An 11,029-nucleotide genomic window follows, 5' to 3' on the forward strand; every position below is an offset into this window, starting at 1 on the left:
AAGTCACCTGGAAGTTCGAAGGTCGCTTTCCCATTAATTCGAAGATAACTATGAATGCAATTCCGTAAAAAGATGTTTTTGTAGCGGCAGGAAACATGCCTGAAGTAATTTGGAGAAATGCTACCAAATTGACAGTTCTTGTTCGGATAAATATTTAGGTCTATAAGATATCTTACACATATTGTCAGATATAACACTTTTGAATTATGAAATATAGAAAAAACATCAAACAAAATATTGTTCATACAAAATTCTCCTCAACAAAATTTTGGCAGGCAGAAAAACTAGCGCTTTACAACGTCTCAATTGGGCATCAACACCAGACAGTCACAGTTCTTTCAAAACTCCACAACTAGATCGCTGGTGAAATGTACGCACCCTGCGCAAAAGTCTGTCTGCTGGATGATCGCGATGCTAAAACAAAGCTTGCCCGTACGGTAAAATTCTACAATGGTGTTAAAGTACCCATTGTAGGACTCGGTACTGCAGACGTAAGTGGAAATATAATCACAAAAGCGATTAGTTAGAATTGAAATAAATAGTTGGAAACTATGTGTATATATGTAAATAAATATAAATATGTAAATTTTTGATATATCTCCGCTAGTTAGAAGCGCACATTGCAACGCGTTGTGTAAAGGACGCCATCGATGCTGGCATACGGCATATAGACTGTGCGCCGATCTTTTGCAATCAAGAGGAGGTGGGACAGGCAATAAAGGAGAAAATCGATGAGGGTCTCATAAAAAGGTAGTGTCGTGTTTATATTAAATATATATGTACATATACATATGTAATATACACATGCTAATTTTTATATTCTTGCAACATGTTGCTACAGAGTAGAATAGATTTGTTCACCTAACGGTTGTATATATCACCTAAAACTAATCGAGTTAGAAATAGGATTATAGATATACATATAAATAATTAGGGTGACGAGATGAGTTGAAATCCGAGTGACTCTCTGTCCGTCCGTTCGTCCGTGCAAGCTGTAACTTGAGCAAATATTATGATAACCGGATGAAACTTGGTACACATAATCCTGGTCAAAAAGTAAGGACGAGAAGGTCACGTGTGGTTTAAAAATCTTTACAAAAATGGGCGTGGCCCCTCCACTTTATAGGTTTAATGTACATATCGTCACCTGAAATGCAAAATAACGTATCATCAAAAAATTTGAAATTGAGTGTCTTATTGATTACGATTTTTCAAAACCATAATATTCATATTTACATATGTCAACGGTTTTATTAAAAACATTAAAAGGTTCTGCGCTCAGATATAAACCAGTTTTAACCAATTTAAAATTTTTTTTTTCACTCATGTTCCATTTAATATCAAAATTTTAAATCCAAGATGGCACAAGAGACCTTTAAAGGAGCTGGTGTCAAAATTGGATGATGGGGTATGGTATCGCCTACATTTGGGTAAAATCTTATATCTCGAGACCTTCTCGACCGATGTCAACCAAATTCGGTACTTAACATTCTTCTGTTATTCCTACGTTACAGTCCGAAAATGGAAAAATTGCACCACAACCACGTCTACTTCCCGCATAATCCAAGTTTAATGCCCATATGAAACCTTCACATTCCAAAATACAAATAAAGCGCCAATTAATATGACGGGCTAAAATTTTTCCGGAATAGTGTCTCTGTAGTATGCCAGCTTATGACTGAAATTCGGAGAGAATCTTTTACTGATAATGTATGTCTTAATGTCAAAAATAGGAATCCGGTGAGCACTTCCCTTACACCCCATATCTTAATATAAAGGTTTTCGAACTTCCGGGTGACTTTATGCCGCATATATCGCCCAATATACATATGAGTTATCCCCAACTGTCATGTTTTAATATAAAATTTTGTCACAACCTGAAGAAATTTCCCGGACTCTGATTCTTGAAAGTAGCAAGAGTGCAAAATATTTGGTTACAACCGAACTTAGCCCTTCCTTACTTGTTTAACGATTATTATTTTATAGAGAGAATCTTTATATATCCAGTAAACTTTGGGATTCTCGACATGGGCCAAAATGGGTGCGCCGCTCATTAGAAGAAACCCTAAAACAATTACAACTTGATTATCTCGATAATTATGTCATGCACACACCTATGGGTTTCAAAGATGGGTTTGAAAATTACCCGCGCAATAATAGAGGTGAAATCTTATTTTCGGACATCGATTATGTAGACACCTGGCGAGCAATGGAGACTTTGGTTGACGATGGTCTTGTACGTTCGATTGGTTTAGCCAATTTTAATGCGGAACAAATCGAACGCATACTGGATGTGGCACGTATACCGCCAGCAAATCTACAAGTGGAATGTCATCCGTATTTGACCCAGAAGAAATTAATGGATTTATGCTGTAAGCATAATATCGTTTTTATGGTTAGTAATCCCACCGGTCCAAGAAAGAAAAATGCCAATATCTTACCACTTAAGAGTAATCCGAAAGTTTTGTGTTTGGCAAAAAAATATGGTAAAAGCGCAGTCGAGATATTAATCCGTTATCAGCTGCAACGTGGCAACGTTGTAATGCTCAGAACAACTCAAAAAGATCACATGATACAAAACGTAATGATTGAAAGTTTTAAACTATGCCGGAAGGATGTGGAAATACTTGACTTGATGAATTGCAACTTCCGAAATAAAACACTTGCTTAGTAAGTATGATAACGCTAATGTTTTAAGAAATATGAGTAAATTGAATATTTTCTATCAGGAAAATTTGTAAAAAAAAAATTATATAAACGAAAATTAAATTATAAAAATTATGAAAATTGTTAGTCTTAAAATAATATTTATCATAACATTTTTCTCAATTTTTTCAGCGCCTCTGGACATCCACATCATCCTTTCGAAAATGATTGCATTTGAACTTTCACTCAAACTTCGAAAATGTTTATGAAATATCAACTACCGCTTTTGGACAAATATGATTGAAGTACTTTTAAACATTGAATAGTAAACAAACTTGAGAAAAAAAACTCAAAAATCAATCATAAACTTAAAAATTTTCGGTTTTTCAAAATTTAATTTTTTGTATTTACATAAAATTTAAACTAAATCGACTTGCACAATAAAATGTTAATATTTACAACAAATTAACTAAAAAATAATTCATGGCATATTTTCTAAATTAAGAATGAAAAAAATTAACCACAATTCATTAAAATTAATAAGTAAAATTCCTTTTCGGCAATATTCTGGAGAATATCGCATATTTCACTTTACAGGATTTGGGTGAGTGTTGCATGCCTGTCAAACAGCTGATTTTAAACATTTTGTACATTTTGTTAAATAATTTTAGCAATCCACCGCAGAACGACAATGACACAGAAATCAATGCAAAAAAGTTACTAATTCCGAAGACGCTTGAAGCAACAAGTGGCATAAGTGATAGGTTAACATATAAGGACAATCTGTCAGAAAATGTCAGCAAATCTCCGCCAGCATTAAAAAATTTAACAAATACCGCTTTACTAGAAAGCTCTTCCATTGCAACAACAACTTCGAAACCACCAGTTGAATGTGCTGAAAAAAAACTTGAAAAGAAAACTGAAAAACCCAAATGTTTAAGGCCAGTTCCGCGTGTAAAGTTGGTTGACGAACCACCGGATGACTGCAATGTACGAAAAGCGGAAATACCAACCGTTAAACTGCGTGATGGTCATGTAATGCCCATGTTTGGACTTGGTACTTGGGGTGTAAGTTACATGATTATTTACTAAAATTTGCAATATAATAAATAGTGGCCATTACATACTTTTCAATTAATCCATTGTATATCAAGGCGGCGAGCATTAAAGCCGAAAGGGCAGTTAAGCATGCCTTGAAAGTGGGTTACCGCATGATTGATTGTGCGCATGTTTACGAAAATGAAGAAGCTGTTGGTAAAGCAATAAATAGATCGATTGAAAAGTGTATTGTTAAACGGTAATTTTCCAGAACATACATATAATTGGTATATATTTTTCCAAAATGTTGCAACAGAAAAATTATTTACAGCGAGGAACTATTTGTAATAAGCAAATTGTGGAATACCTTTCATGAGCCGCATTTAGTAATGACTGGCTGCCGGCAATCTTTGTGTGATTTAAAATTATCGTATCTTAACCTATATCTCATACACTGGCCCATGGGTTACAGAGCTGGAGATGATCTGATACCCTATGATGCGTGTGGTCGCGTGATTGGTTCACGTGTAGATTATATTGAAACATGGAGAGCAATGGAGGAGTTAGTTGAGCGGCGCTTAACACGTTCTATAGGTCTTTCTAATTTCAATAAGAATCAAATTGAGCGTATTTGGAAAATTGCTAAAATAAAACCAGTTGTCAATCAGGTTGAATGTCATCCATATTTAAACCAAAAACGTTTGAAGGCATATTTAAAGAAGAAGGGAGTTGTACTTGTTGCGTACAGTCCGTTGGGAGCGCCAGCTAGACCCTGGGTAAAGAAGGATGAACCAAAGGTATTGGATGATAATCTGGTAAGATTAATTGCAAAAATAACTCGCTTAATTTACATACATACATACATATATATCAGTATTTTTACCTTTGGTGAATTTTAACTAAAAATGACTTTTATAGATTAAGACAATAGCTTTTAATACTGGACGCACACCGGCGCAAGTTTGTATTCGTTATCAAATACAGCGCGGTAATCCCGTCATACCGAAATCAGTGACACCAAGTCGCATTGAGAGCAATTTTGATGTGGCAAATTTTGAATTGTCTGATCAAGAAATGAAAATATTAGACAAGTTAGATAGAAAACTGCGTTTCGTGACCCTATCACAGTAAAGCTCATCATTTGGTGTAAAATTGTATAAACTGAGTTATTTTTATATATTACAGGTTATCAAATCATCCACACTATCCATTTAATGACGTCTTTTAATATCATTTTCAACAACAACTAATTATTTCAAAATTACTTAATACTACAAGGAATATTTATGAAATTCTTAATAAGCTATTCAATGGGTACAACATTTTATTTCAATGTCATAAAGTACATTCAGGAGTGAAAAAATATTAATTAAATAGTACGAAGCATTATTACATTTAATAAAAATACAATTTCGTAAAAATAAACATTCACCGTTTTTTCAATTGTTTTCCAGTGAAAGATGTCAATTGCTTTAAGGCAGTGTTGTATTTCTTATCGATAAACCAAATAATTGTAAAACAAAACAATCTTCATAGATGAAGACTAATTTCTTAAAACATAATTATATGTTTTTTAAGTCATAGCGCTATTTAATTTATAAATATAATTTATAAAACGGAATTTATTTGTTTTAACAGTAGTAACTCTTTTAAGTACTTCGTAGTATTCGTTCCATCGGTTAACCATTGTCAAATTTTTGTTCGTACAGTAAGTACGAACAACACTCGTTGCTAACAATTGGCGAGTAGCTGTTGAGATTTTTAAAATTGTCAAATAGTGAGAATTTGAGTTCGGATTTTACAATATTTTAGTTAAATAAAATTTCTAGAGCATACAACTTCTGAATACAATTTACAATATTTAGCCAGTATGTTAAATGAAGAATTGTTCGCAGAGCCATGCCTGGAACGTCATTTTTCAGGGCATTGCTCTAGTATAACTCAGGTCCGGTTTAGTCCTTGTGGCCAACGTTTGAGCACTAGCTCTTTAGACCTTTCCGTAATTTTATGGGATTTAAAGCAAGCTGCTCGCTGCATACGCTTTAGTGCCCATTCCGGTGCTGTTTATAGTGTGTGTTGGTCTCCTAAATCTAATTTAGTAGCATCGGCAAGCAAGGATCGTACAGTGAAAATTTGGGAGCCAAAGATACGTGGAGTTTCTGGGGAATTTTTAGCACATAGCAAAGCTGTTCGAAGTGTAGATTTTGATCCTAGTGGAACTATGGTAGGAACTTACCGAAATAAAAATTCATTTTTATGATTTTACTAATAAATTTGTGTAGCTCATCACTGCTTCGGATGATAAAACTCTGAAGTTATGGAAAGTAGCACAACGAAAATTCTTAACTTCATTCACCGGACATAGTAATTGGGTTCGTGCTGCTAAGTTCAGTCCTAATGGTCAATTAATAGCATCTTGTGGCGATGATAAATCGCTAAGAATATTCGACGTCACGTCAGGGGAATGTGTGCGGACTTTCACCGAAGAACGTGGCATGGGTCGACAAATAGCCTGGCATCCAGACGGGAATTTAGTAGCTGTTGCGTTAAGCTGCAATCGTGTCAAAATATTTGACATTGCAGAGGGTGAATTAATTCAATTATATCAAGTACATTCGGCGCCAGTTAATGATTTGGCATTCCATCCTAATGGAAACTTTTTGCTAACTGGAGGTGATGACGACACTATACGACTATTAGATTTACTTGAAGGTCGACCCATTTATACACTGACAGGTCACACTGATAAAGTTTGTGCTGTCGCATTTTCACCGGACGGACAACATTTCGCTTCGGCGGGAGAAGATCGGCAGGTGAGAATTTAAGTGTTTGCTTTATTTTTGAATAATTAATATGTCAATTTGTTATAGTTACTCGTTTGGAAATCAAATTTACATACATTTGATCCGAATAGTTTCCGAAGCAAGCAAGCTTCCTTCCAGAAAGAAAACAGCGTTAGCAGTCATGCTGCCGCACCGCATAACTCGGTTGTAGATACAGATTCAAAAATTTGTGATGACAGTATATTAATTGATCCACGTCATTCAGTAGCATATAAGATGCGTGATGAAAATTTCCAGGTTCTTGATAGTCAGTACACCACCGCCAAACAACAATCAGTAAGCAGCTTTACTAAATCATTCCAACAACAACACGAAACCTTAGACAAGTTAAAAACAGACGCAAATACTGATAGCATCAGTTACAACAGCAGCAGCAGCACCTCATTACTACACATGCCAAACAATACAACAAATAGTTGCAACATGGACGGCAACGAAGTGCACGGCGCACCTAGCAAATACTTTTAATTTCGAGATATTTATCGTTCGTATTTTTTAAGTTTGATATTCATCTGCTGCTATTTTTGACCTATGACAAAGAAACACTTTCATACACACCATGGAGTAATTGATTCTTTATAATTTTTCAGTAACTACTTTTTATTATTATTTAATTTAATTGTCACTCCGGGTTTGCTCCGCATTATACCCTTAGCACGTACAATATTTAACCAATTTTTCAATAAAATATCTTTAATAAAATAATTGAGTTGTGTTTATAATCATAGATGTTTAACGCAGCGATCTGCACATGTGCTTCGACGCAAACTTCAAATGAAGATTATTTGCAGCTAGAATTGAACTCACTTCAAACGCAGCTGGCGGGAATAGTGATAACATTACGAGAGCTGGAACAACGTATTATATGTATAGAAAATGTCGTTTTAGACAATATATAATGCAGCGTACACAATTATGCGATCATTTTATGAAAGCCTAATATTCATATTTTGTCATATATTCAAGATAATAAGCAATTATACTGGAGTATTTTATTGTTTGGCATATGGGTTTAAGTTGCTATCTACTATAATTGAGTAAATTGTACTTTAAGTTTTAATTAATTAATTGTAAATCTTTTCTGAAACGAACTACAATATTTATACGCATGCATTAGATATATATTCGATTCATTTTTTTAATTGCATTATTTTGTTTAAAATTTACAATTTATATTGAATAAAACCTTTTTACGGAAGTAGGATTTGTAAATATCAGTGTTCGAATATCGTTCAATACTTTTGTGATTTCTTTGTCTTCAACACGACAGTAAATTGCTATTTTTTTAATTTTTTTGTTTTTGTTTCTGTAAATATATTTAAGAATTGTGTATTTACTCTAGTATAGCTAGTAATTAATTAAACACGAGCTTTGACAACAAGACAAGATTTTTAAATTCTTCGTAATTCATAACAATGGATTTCATTTTATATTGAGTGTATATATTACTTCTTATATTTTTAATTTTATATTTAAAAATATTTATCTACACTTCCTGAAATTTAATTTCAATGTTCGTTTTAAACGATTTAAAAAGGTCAAAATGTAATTGGCCGTTTACAGTTTAGCTTGCTCTCGATTCCATAGCACAATCCTATTCAATTCTTTGTTGTATATCCGCATCTAAACTTCCATTTTCAATTTGGCAATTTTACGAAACTTACAAAAAAGTTCATTTCATTCCTTTACCCCAACGTATTGGGTCGCTTTGCCAGTCTTCTTAATCGTCTCCAGCAACTCATCGGCTGTCAAATTCGATGTCACCAACACCGTTTTCGAATCAAGATCGATAGCGATCTTCTCAACTTTTTCCGCTGCGCAAAGAAAATATAACATATATTAGCTACATTTTATCAGAATATTGTTGCTGCAAATAACTTTAATTCTATATATATGTACAATATTTGTCAATTATGTATTGTCATTTTTTTTTAAATTCCTGGACAAAGTATAACTCAGATAAGAAAAACCTTTTGTTGTCAGGCCTGATAATATTGAGCATGTGGGTTACATACAAATATGTATATCTACTACACACGTATGGATTTTATTTATTTATATGCTTATAATAGAATTAATTTGTAATTAATTAATTTGTGCTGACACAAAGATAGTCTTAAATGTACTTATTAGCACATAATAGAAGTCTGCCTGCTTCGACGTAGGACAATGGTGAAAAAATGCAAGTGATTCTAGAAGGCAAAAGTATATACATATTTACATATGTATTGCTTTGCTTTGTTACCAATTAGATAAGGCACTTGTTATCCTTATTTTCACCCCCGGAAAACACTTACCTCCCAGCTTGTTTAACACCCGTTCGACACTGTTTGCACATCCTGAACAGGTCATTTCCACTTTAAATTCGTGTACCTTAAAGAAATTTACTAGCTTTTTTAGTGTATATTGTGAATTATTAAACCCCCACTTACTGGCATGTTGTTAATCCGTGCACTATGTGACGAAGACGATGTCGTTTGCAGATATAATTGCGGGAAATTCAACAGTTTGGATATTTTTCTTCTGCTTTGCAGGCAAAATGTTATTGAATTAATTGATTATTTTCCAAAACTAAATTGTTCAAAATAACTAACTGTGAGCTAGCTTTTCTAATGGATTAATTTAATCATCAATTGCAAATGAACACAATAAATATAGTGCACAGACCAGAAAGACGACGAAAGCTGCAACGATGGCAAATATGGAAGATAATTTTGTTTGAGCTTAGTAGCAATTTCTTAGTTACAATCGACTATTTCAAATTTGCCATAGAGATGAGGAGCAAGATATTCACATAAGTCTTAAAATTATCGATAGGATTGCAAGTTTGTCTGCAAACTTTACAATAACGAAAGAACAATTTTTGAAATCAATAAGAGCAAAAACCTTTGGATTATTTCAATTATATAAAAATATATCATATCAAAAAGCGCGTTGCACTAACAAACCATAATTCTACTTGATTCAATAATAAACTATCGACATTATTTTCTGAGTTGATGAAGAATGCCATCTCCAAAATGTCCAGATGTCTCTAAAACAGATTGACTCTTCTGCTTAAAAATTGATTCCATTTATTTGTAATTATGAAAAGTCATAACTAAAGAACATAAAATTATGAACTTGGTAGAAATATTCTGAAAAAACACAATATAATAGCTCGAGCATAAGTAACATATTAGAAGTAACATTTAATTCAATGCCGAGTATTATACATAGGCGCGGATCTACGGGGGAATCAACAACTACGGAGAGTTTCCATGATAAGTGACACTCCGCGAAGAAAAATTCTTTGATTTGGAAGTACAAAATTATATAGCAACCCTTCCCAAAATTCTACTCTGGATCCGCCTCTGATTACATATGTATATATAATAACATATGATTTTTACAGTTATTAGTAACTACCTCCACTGCATTCTCTGCTTAATAGTTCTCAAAAACTAGTATTTAATTGAAAAACATTTTACATACATACATTCATTATATTCACTTGTGTTTACTATATCATATATGCATAATTTATTTATTAATTATTCTAAACCTTTCCACCCGTCACTATGTCAATGTGATAATAAAAATAGATCAACACCAAGTATATATGTATAAAGAAATTTGTTAATATTCATTTTGAAATGATTTTATCCTTTCAGTCTAAAAATTGCAAACAAACAATAGTTCCCTTATCTAGTATCTCCCAAAACCCTTTAAGAATTCACAATTCAGTATTTATTTATATTGAAAAGGCGCACACCATGGAATTGTGGTAGTTTAGGCAAGGTGACCAGCACAAGTGAAATGAAATTTGCGATAAAATGATCAGGATCATTCCTTGTATAGATACAAGTTAACAAAAATCTAGGAACGAAAAAATAGGAAAGTTAACATTGATTGGTTATAATTTACTTAACAGTAACTCACAATACAATCGGAACAGCTGTAAGAAATTTACGCGTTGCTGTAAATTGTTCGCCGTCATCAATTTGCTCCCAATGAGTTAAACGACGTGCACCGTCATTTTCAATGCTTAACCAGGGTGCTCCCTTAATCAAATGCAAAAAGTATAAATGTGCCTATATTGTGAAAAAATTTAAAGTTGTTGAATCTGTAATTGATGTAATATATTATTAACACTAAATACATACCGCATTGTGCAGCAGGTTTGTTATCGTCCAAGCCATTGGAATGCTAATAAATGGAACCGACAATAGAATCAAGTGTACTGTTAGTACACCTAAGCCATAAGCCAACCACATCCCACGCGCACCCAACCATGTAGCATTGGGGTTTGGCTCACCATGACCACCAGCAATTGCCGTCATACTTGAAGCTTAAAAATTTTCAACAATTATTTGCCTTTTGCGTATTGTATTTTAGTATTTGGAGAAGAAAAAACTAGTAAACTTACTGGACAAATTTGTAATCAGATAACAGCTGATTTAAAGGGTTGCAGAAAATCAACGAAAACAACTTATTTCTTTAAATTAAAACGTACGCAAAGA

At 33.4% G+C, this 11,029-nt stretch overlaps 5 protein-coding genes across 8 annotated transcripts; 3 read left to right on the plus strand and 2 right to left on the minus strand.

Annotated features, from left to right (window-relative positions):
• Positions 1-221: 221 nt before the first annotated feature.
• Positions 222-2,981, plus strand: LOC126763205 (1,5-anhydro-D-fructose reductase-like). The gene is made up of 4 exons (XM_050480509.1): positions 222-491; positions 608-750; positions 1,987-2,670; positions 2,839-2,981. Exons 1-4 carry the CDS (start codon positions 369-371, stop codon positions 2,882-2,884), a joined length of 996 nt encoding a protein of 331 aa, XP_050336466.1. The 5' UTR covers positions 222-368; the 3' UTR covers positions 2,885-2,981.
• An 89-nt stretch (positions 2,982-3,070) lies between these two features.
• On the plus strand, positions 3,071-5,022 carry LOC126763185 (aldo-keto reductase family 1 member B1-like). Of its 2 annotated transcripts, none has more exons than XM_050480472.1 (6): positions 3,071-3,250; positions 3,318-3,714; positions 3,801-3,943; positions 4,016-4,481; positions 4,603-4,811; positions 4,870-5,022. In XM_050480472.1, the coding sequence occupies exons 1-6, from the start codon at positions 3,153-3,155 to the stop codon at positions 4,910-4,912; spliced, it is 1,356 nt and encodes a 451-aa protein (XP_050336429.1). In that variant the 5' UTR covers positions 3,071-3,152; the 3' UTR covers positions 4,913-5,022. The 2 variants fall into 2 exon arrangements, with proteins under 2 accessions (XP_050336429.1, XP_050336428.1); XM_050480471.1 differs by having other exon boundaries at positions 3,073-3,250; positions 4,016-4,499; positions 4,870-5,021.
• Positions 5,023-5,431: 409 nt separating this feature from the next.
• Positions 5,432-7,497, plus strand: LOC126763188 (POC1 centriolar protein homolog). Of its 2 annotated transcripts, XM_050480478.1 has the most exons (4): positions 5,432-5,908; positions 5,967-6,497; positions 6,555-6,849; positions 7,260-7,497. In XM_050480478.1, exons 1-4 carry the CDS (start codon positions 5,555-5,557, stop codon positions 7,424-7,426), a joined length of 1,347 nt encoding a protein of 448 aa, XP_050336435.1. In that variant the 5' UTR covers positions 5,432-5,554; the 3' UTR covers positions 7,427-7,497. The 2 variants fall into 2 exon arrangements, with proteins under 2 accessions (XP_050336435.1, XP_050336433.1); XM_050480476.1 differs by lacking the exon at positions 7,260-7,497 and having other exon boundaries at positions 5,518-5,908; positions 6,555-7,232.
• Positions 7,498-7,640: 143 nt separating this feature from the next.
• Positions 7,641-9,206, minus strand: LOC126763240 (copper transport protein ATOX1). The gene is made up of 3 exons (XM_050480557.1): positions 8,960-9,206; positions 8,825-8,900; positions 7,641-8,341 (listed from the first exon to the last, which is right to left on the minus strand). The coding sequence occupies exons 1-3, from the start codon at positions 8,963-8,965 to the stop codon at positions 8,205-8,207; spliced, it is 219 nt and encodes a 72-aa protein (XP_050336514.1). The 5' UTR covers positions 8,966-9,206; the 3' UTR covers positions 7,641-8,204.
• A 921-nt stretch (positions 9,207-10,127) lies between these two features.
• LOC126763229 (ORM1-like protein) lies at positions 10,128-11,006 on the minus strand. Of its 2 annotated transcripts, XM_050480541.1 has the most exons (4): positions 10,936-11,006; positions 10,673-10,857; positions 10,449-10,600; positions 10,128-10,385 (listed from the first exon to the last, which is right to left on the minus strand). In XM_050480541.1, the coding sequence occupies exons 2-4, from the start codon at positions 10,847-10,849 to the stop codon at positions 10,250-10,252; spliced, it is 465 nt and encodes a 154-aa protein (XP_050336498.1). In that variant the 5' UTR covers positions 10,850-10,857; positions 10,936-11,006; the 3' UTR covers positions 10,128-10,249. The 2 variants fall into 2 exon arrangements, with proteins under 2 accessions (XP_050336498.1, XP_050336497.1); XM_050480540.1 differs by lacking the exon at positions 10,936-11,006 and having other exon boundaries at positions 10,673-10,929.
• Between the last annotated feature and the right edge of the window lie 23 nt (positions 11,007-11,029).

The sequence above is a fragment of the Bactrocera neohumeralis genome, chromosome 6, assembly GCF_024586455.1.
Source record: "Bactrocera neohumeralis isolate Rockhampton chromosome 6, APGP_CSIRO_Bneo_wtdbg2-racon-allhic-juicebox.fasta_v2, whole genome shotgun sequence".
In the NCBI taxonomy this organism is placed as follows: domain Eukaryota; kingdom Metazoa; phylum Arthropoda; class Insecta; order Diptera; family Tephritidae; genus Bactrocera; species Bactrocera neohumeralis.

Excerpts from the sequence above, each read along its gene's own strand:
- LOC126763205 (XM_050480509.1), top strand. The coding sequence starts at position 369 with ATGTACGCACCCTGCGCAAAAGTCTGTCTGCTGGATGATCGCGATGCT. Across the intron at positions 492-607 it reads TAGGACTCGGTACTGCAGAC|TTAGAAGCGCACATTGCAAC; the intron begins GTAAGTGGAAAT and ends TATCTCCGCTAG. Across the intron at positions 2,671-2,838 it reads CGAAATAAAACACTTGCTTA|CGCCTCTGGACATCCACATC; the intron begins GTAAGTATGATA and ends CAATTTTTTCAG.
- LOC126763185 (XM_050480471.1), top strand. The coding sequence starts at position 3,153 with ATGAAAAAAATTAACCACAATTCATTAAAATTAATAAGTAAAATTCCT. Across the intron at positions 3,715-3,800 it reads TTGGACTTGGTACTTGGGGT|GCGGCGAGCATTAAAGCCGA; the intron begins GTAAGTTACATG and ends TTGTATATCAAG. Across the intron at positions 3,944-4,015 it reads GAAAAGTGTATTGTTAAACG|CGAGGAACTATTTGTAATAA; the intron begins GTAATTTTCCAG and ends AATTATTTACAG.
- LOC126763188 (XM_050480478.1), top strand. The coding sequence starts at position 5,555 with ATGTTAAATGAAGAATTGTTCGCAGAGCCATGCCTGGAACGTCATTTT. Across the intron at positions 6,498-6,554 it reads CGGCGGGAGAAGATCGGCAG|TTACTCGTTTGGAAATCAAA; the intron begins GTGAGAATTTAA and ends AATTTGTTATAG. Across the intron at positions 6,850-7,259 it reads ACAACAACACGAAACCTTAG|TTAACGCAGCGATCTGCACA; the intron begins ACAAGTTAAAAA and ends AATCATAGATGT.
- LOC126763240 (XM_050480557.1), bottom strand. Across the intron at positions 8,342-8,824 it reads GGTGTTAAACAAGCTGGGAG|CGGAAAAAGTTGAGAAGATC; the intron begins GTAAGTGTTTTC and ends TTCTTTGCGCAG.
- LOC126763229 (XM_050480541.1), bottom strand. The coding sequence starts at position 10,849 with ATGACGGCAATTGCTGGTGGTCATGGTGAGCCAAACCCCAATGCTACA. Across the intron at positions 10,601-10,672 it reads CAAACCTGCTGCACAATGCG|GCACATTTATACTTTTTGCA; the intron begins GTATGTATTTAG and ends TTCACAATATAG. Across the intron at positions 10,386-10,448 it reads ACAGCTGTTCCGATTGTATT|ATTTTTGTTAACTTGTATCT; the intron begins GTGAGTTACTGT and ends TTTCGTTCCTAG.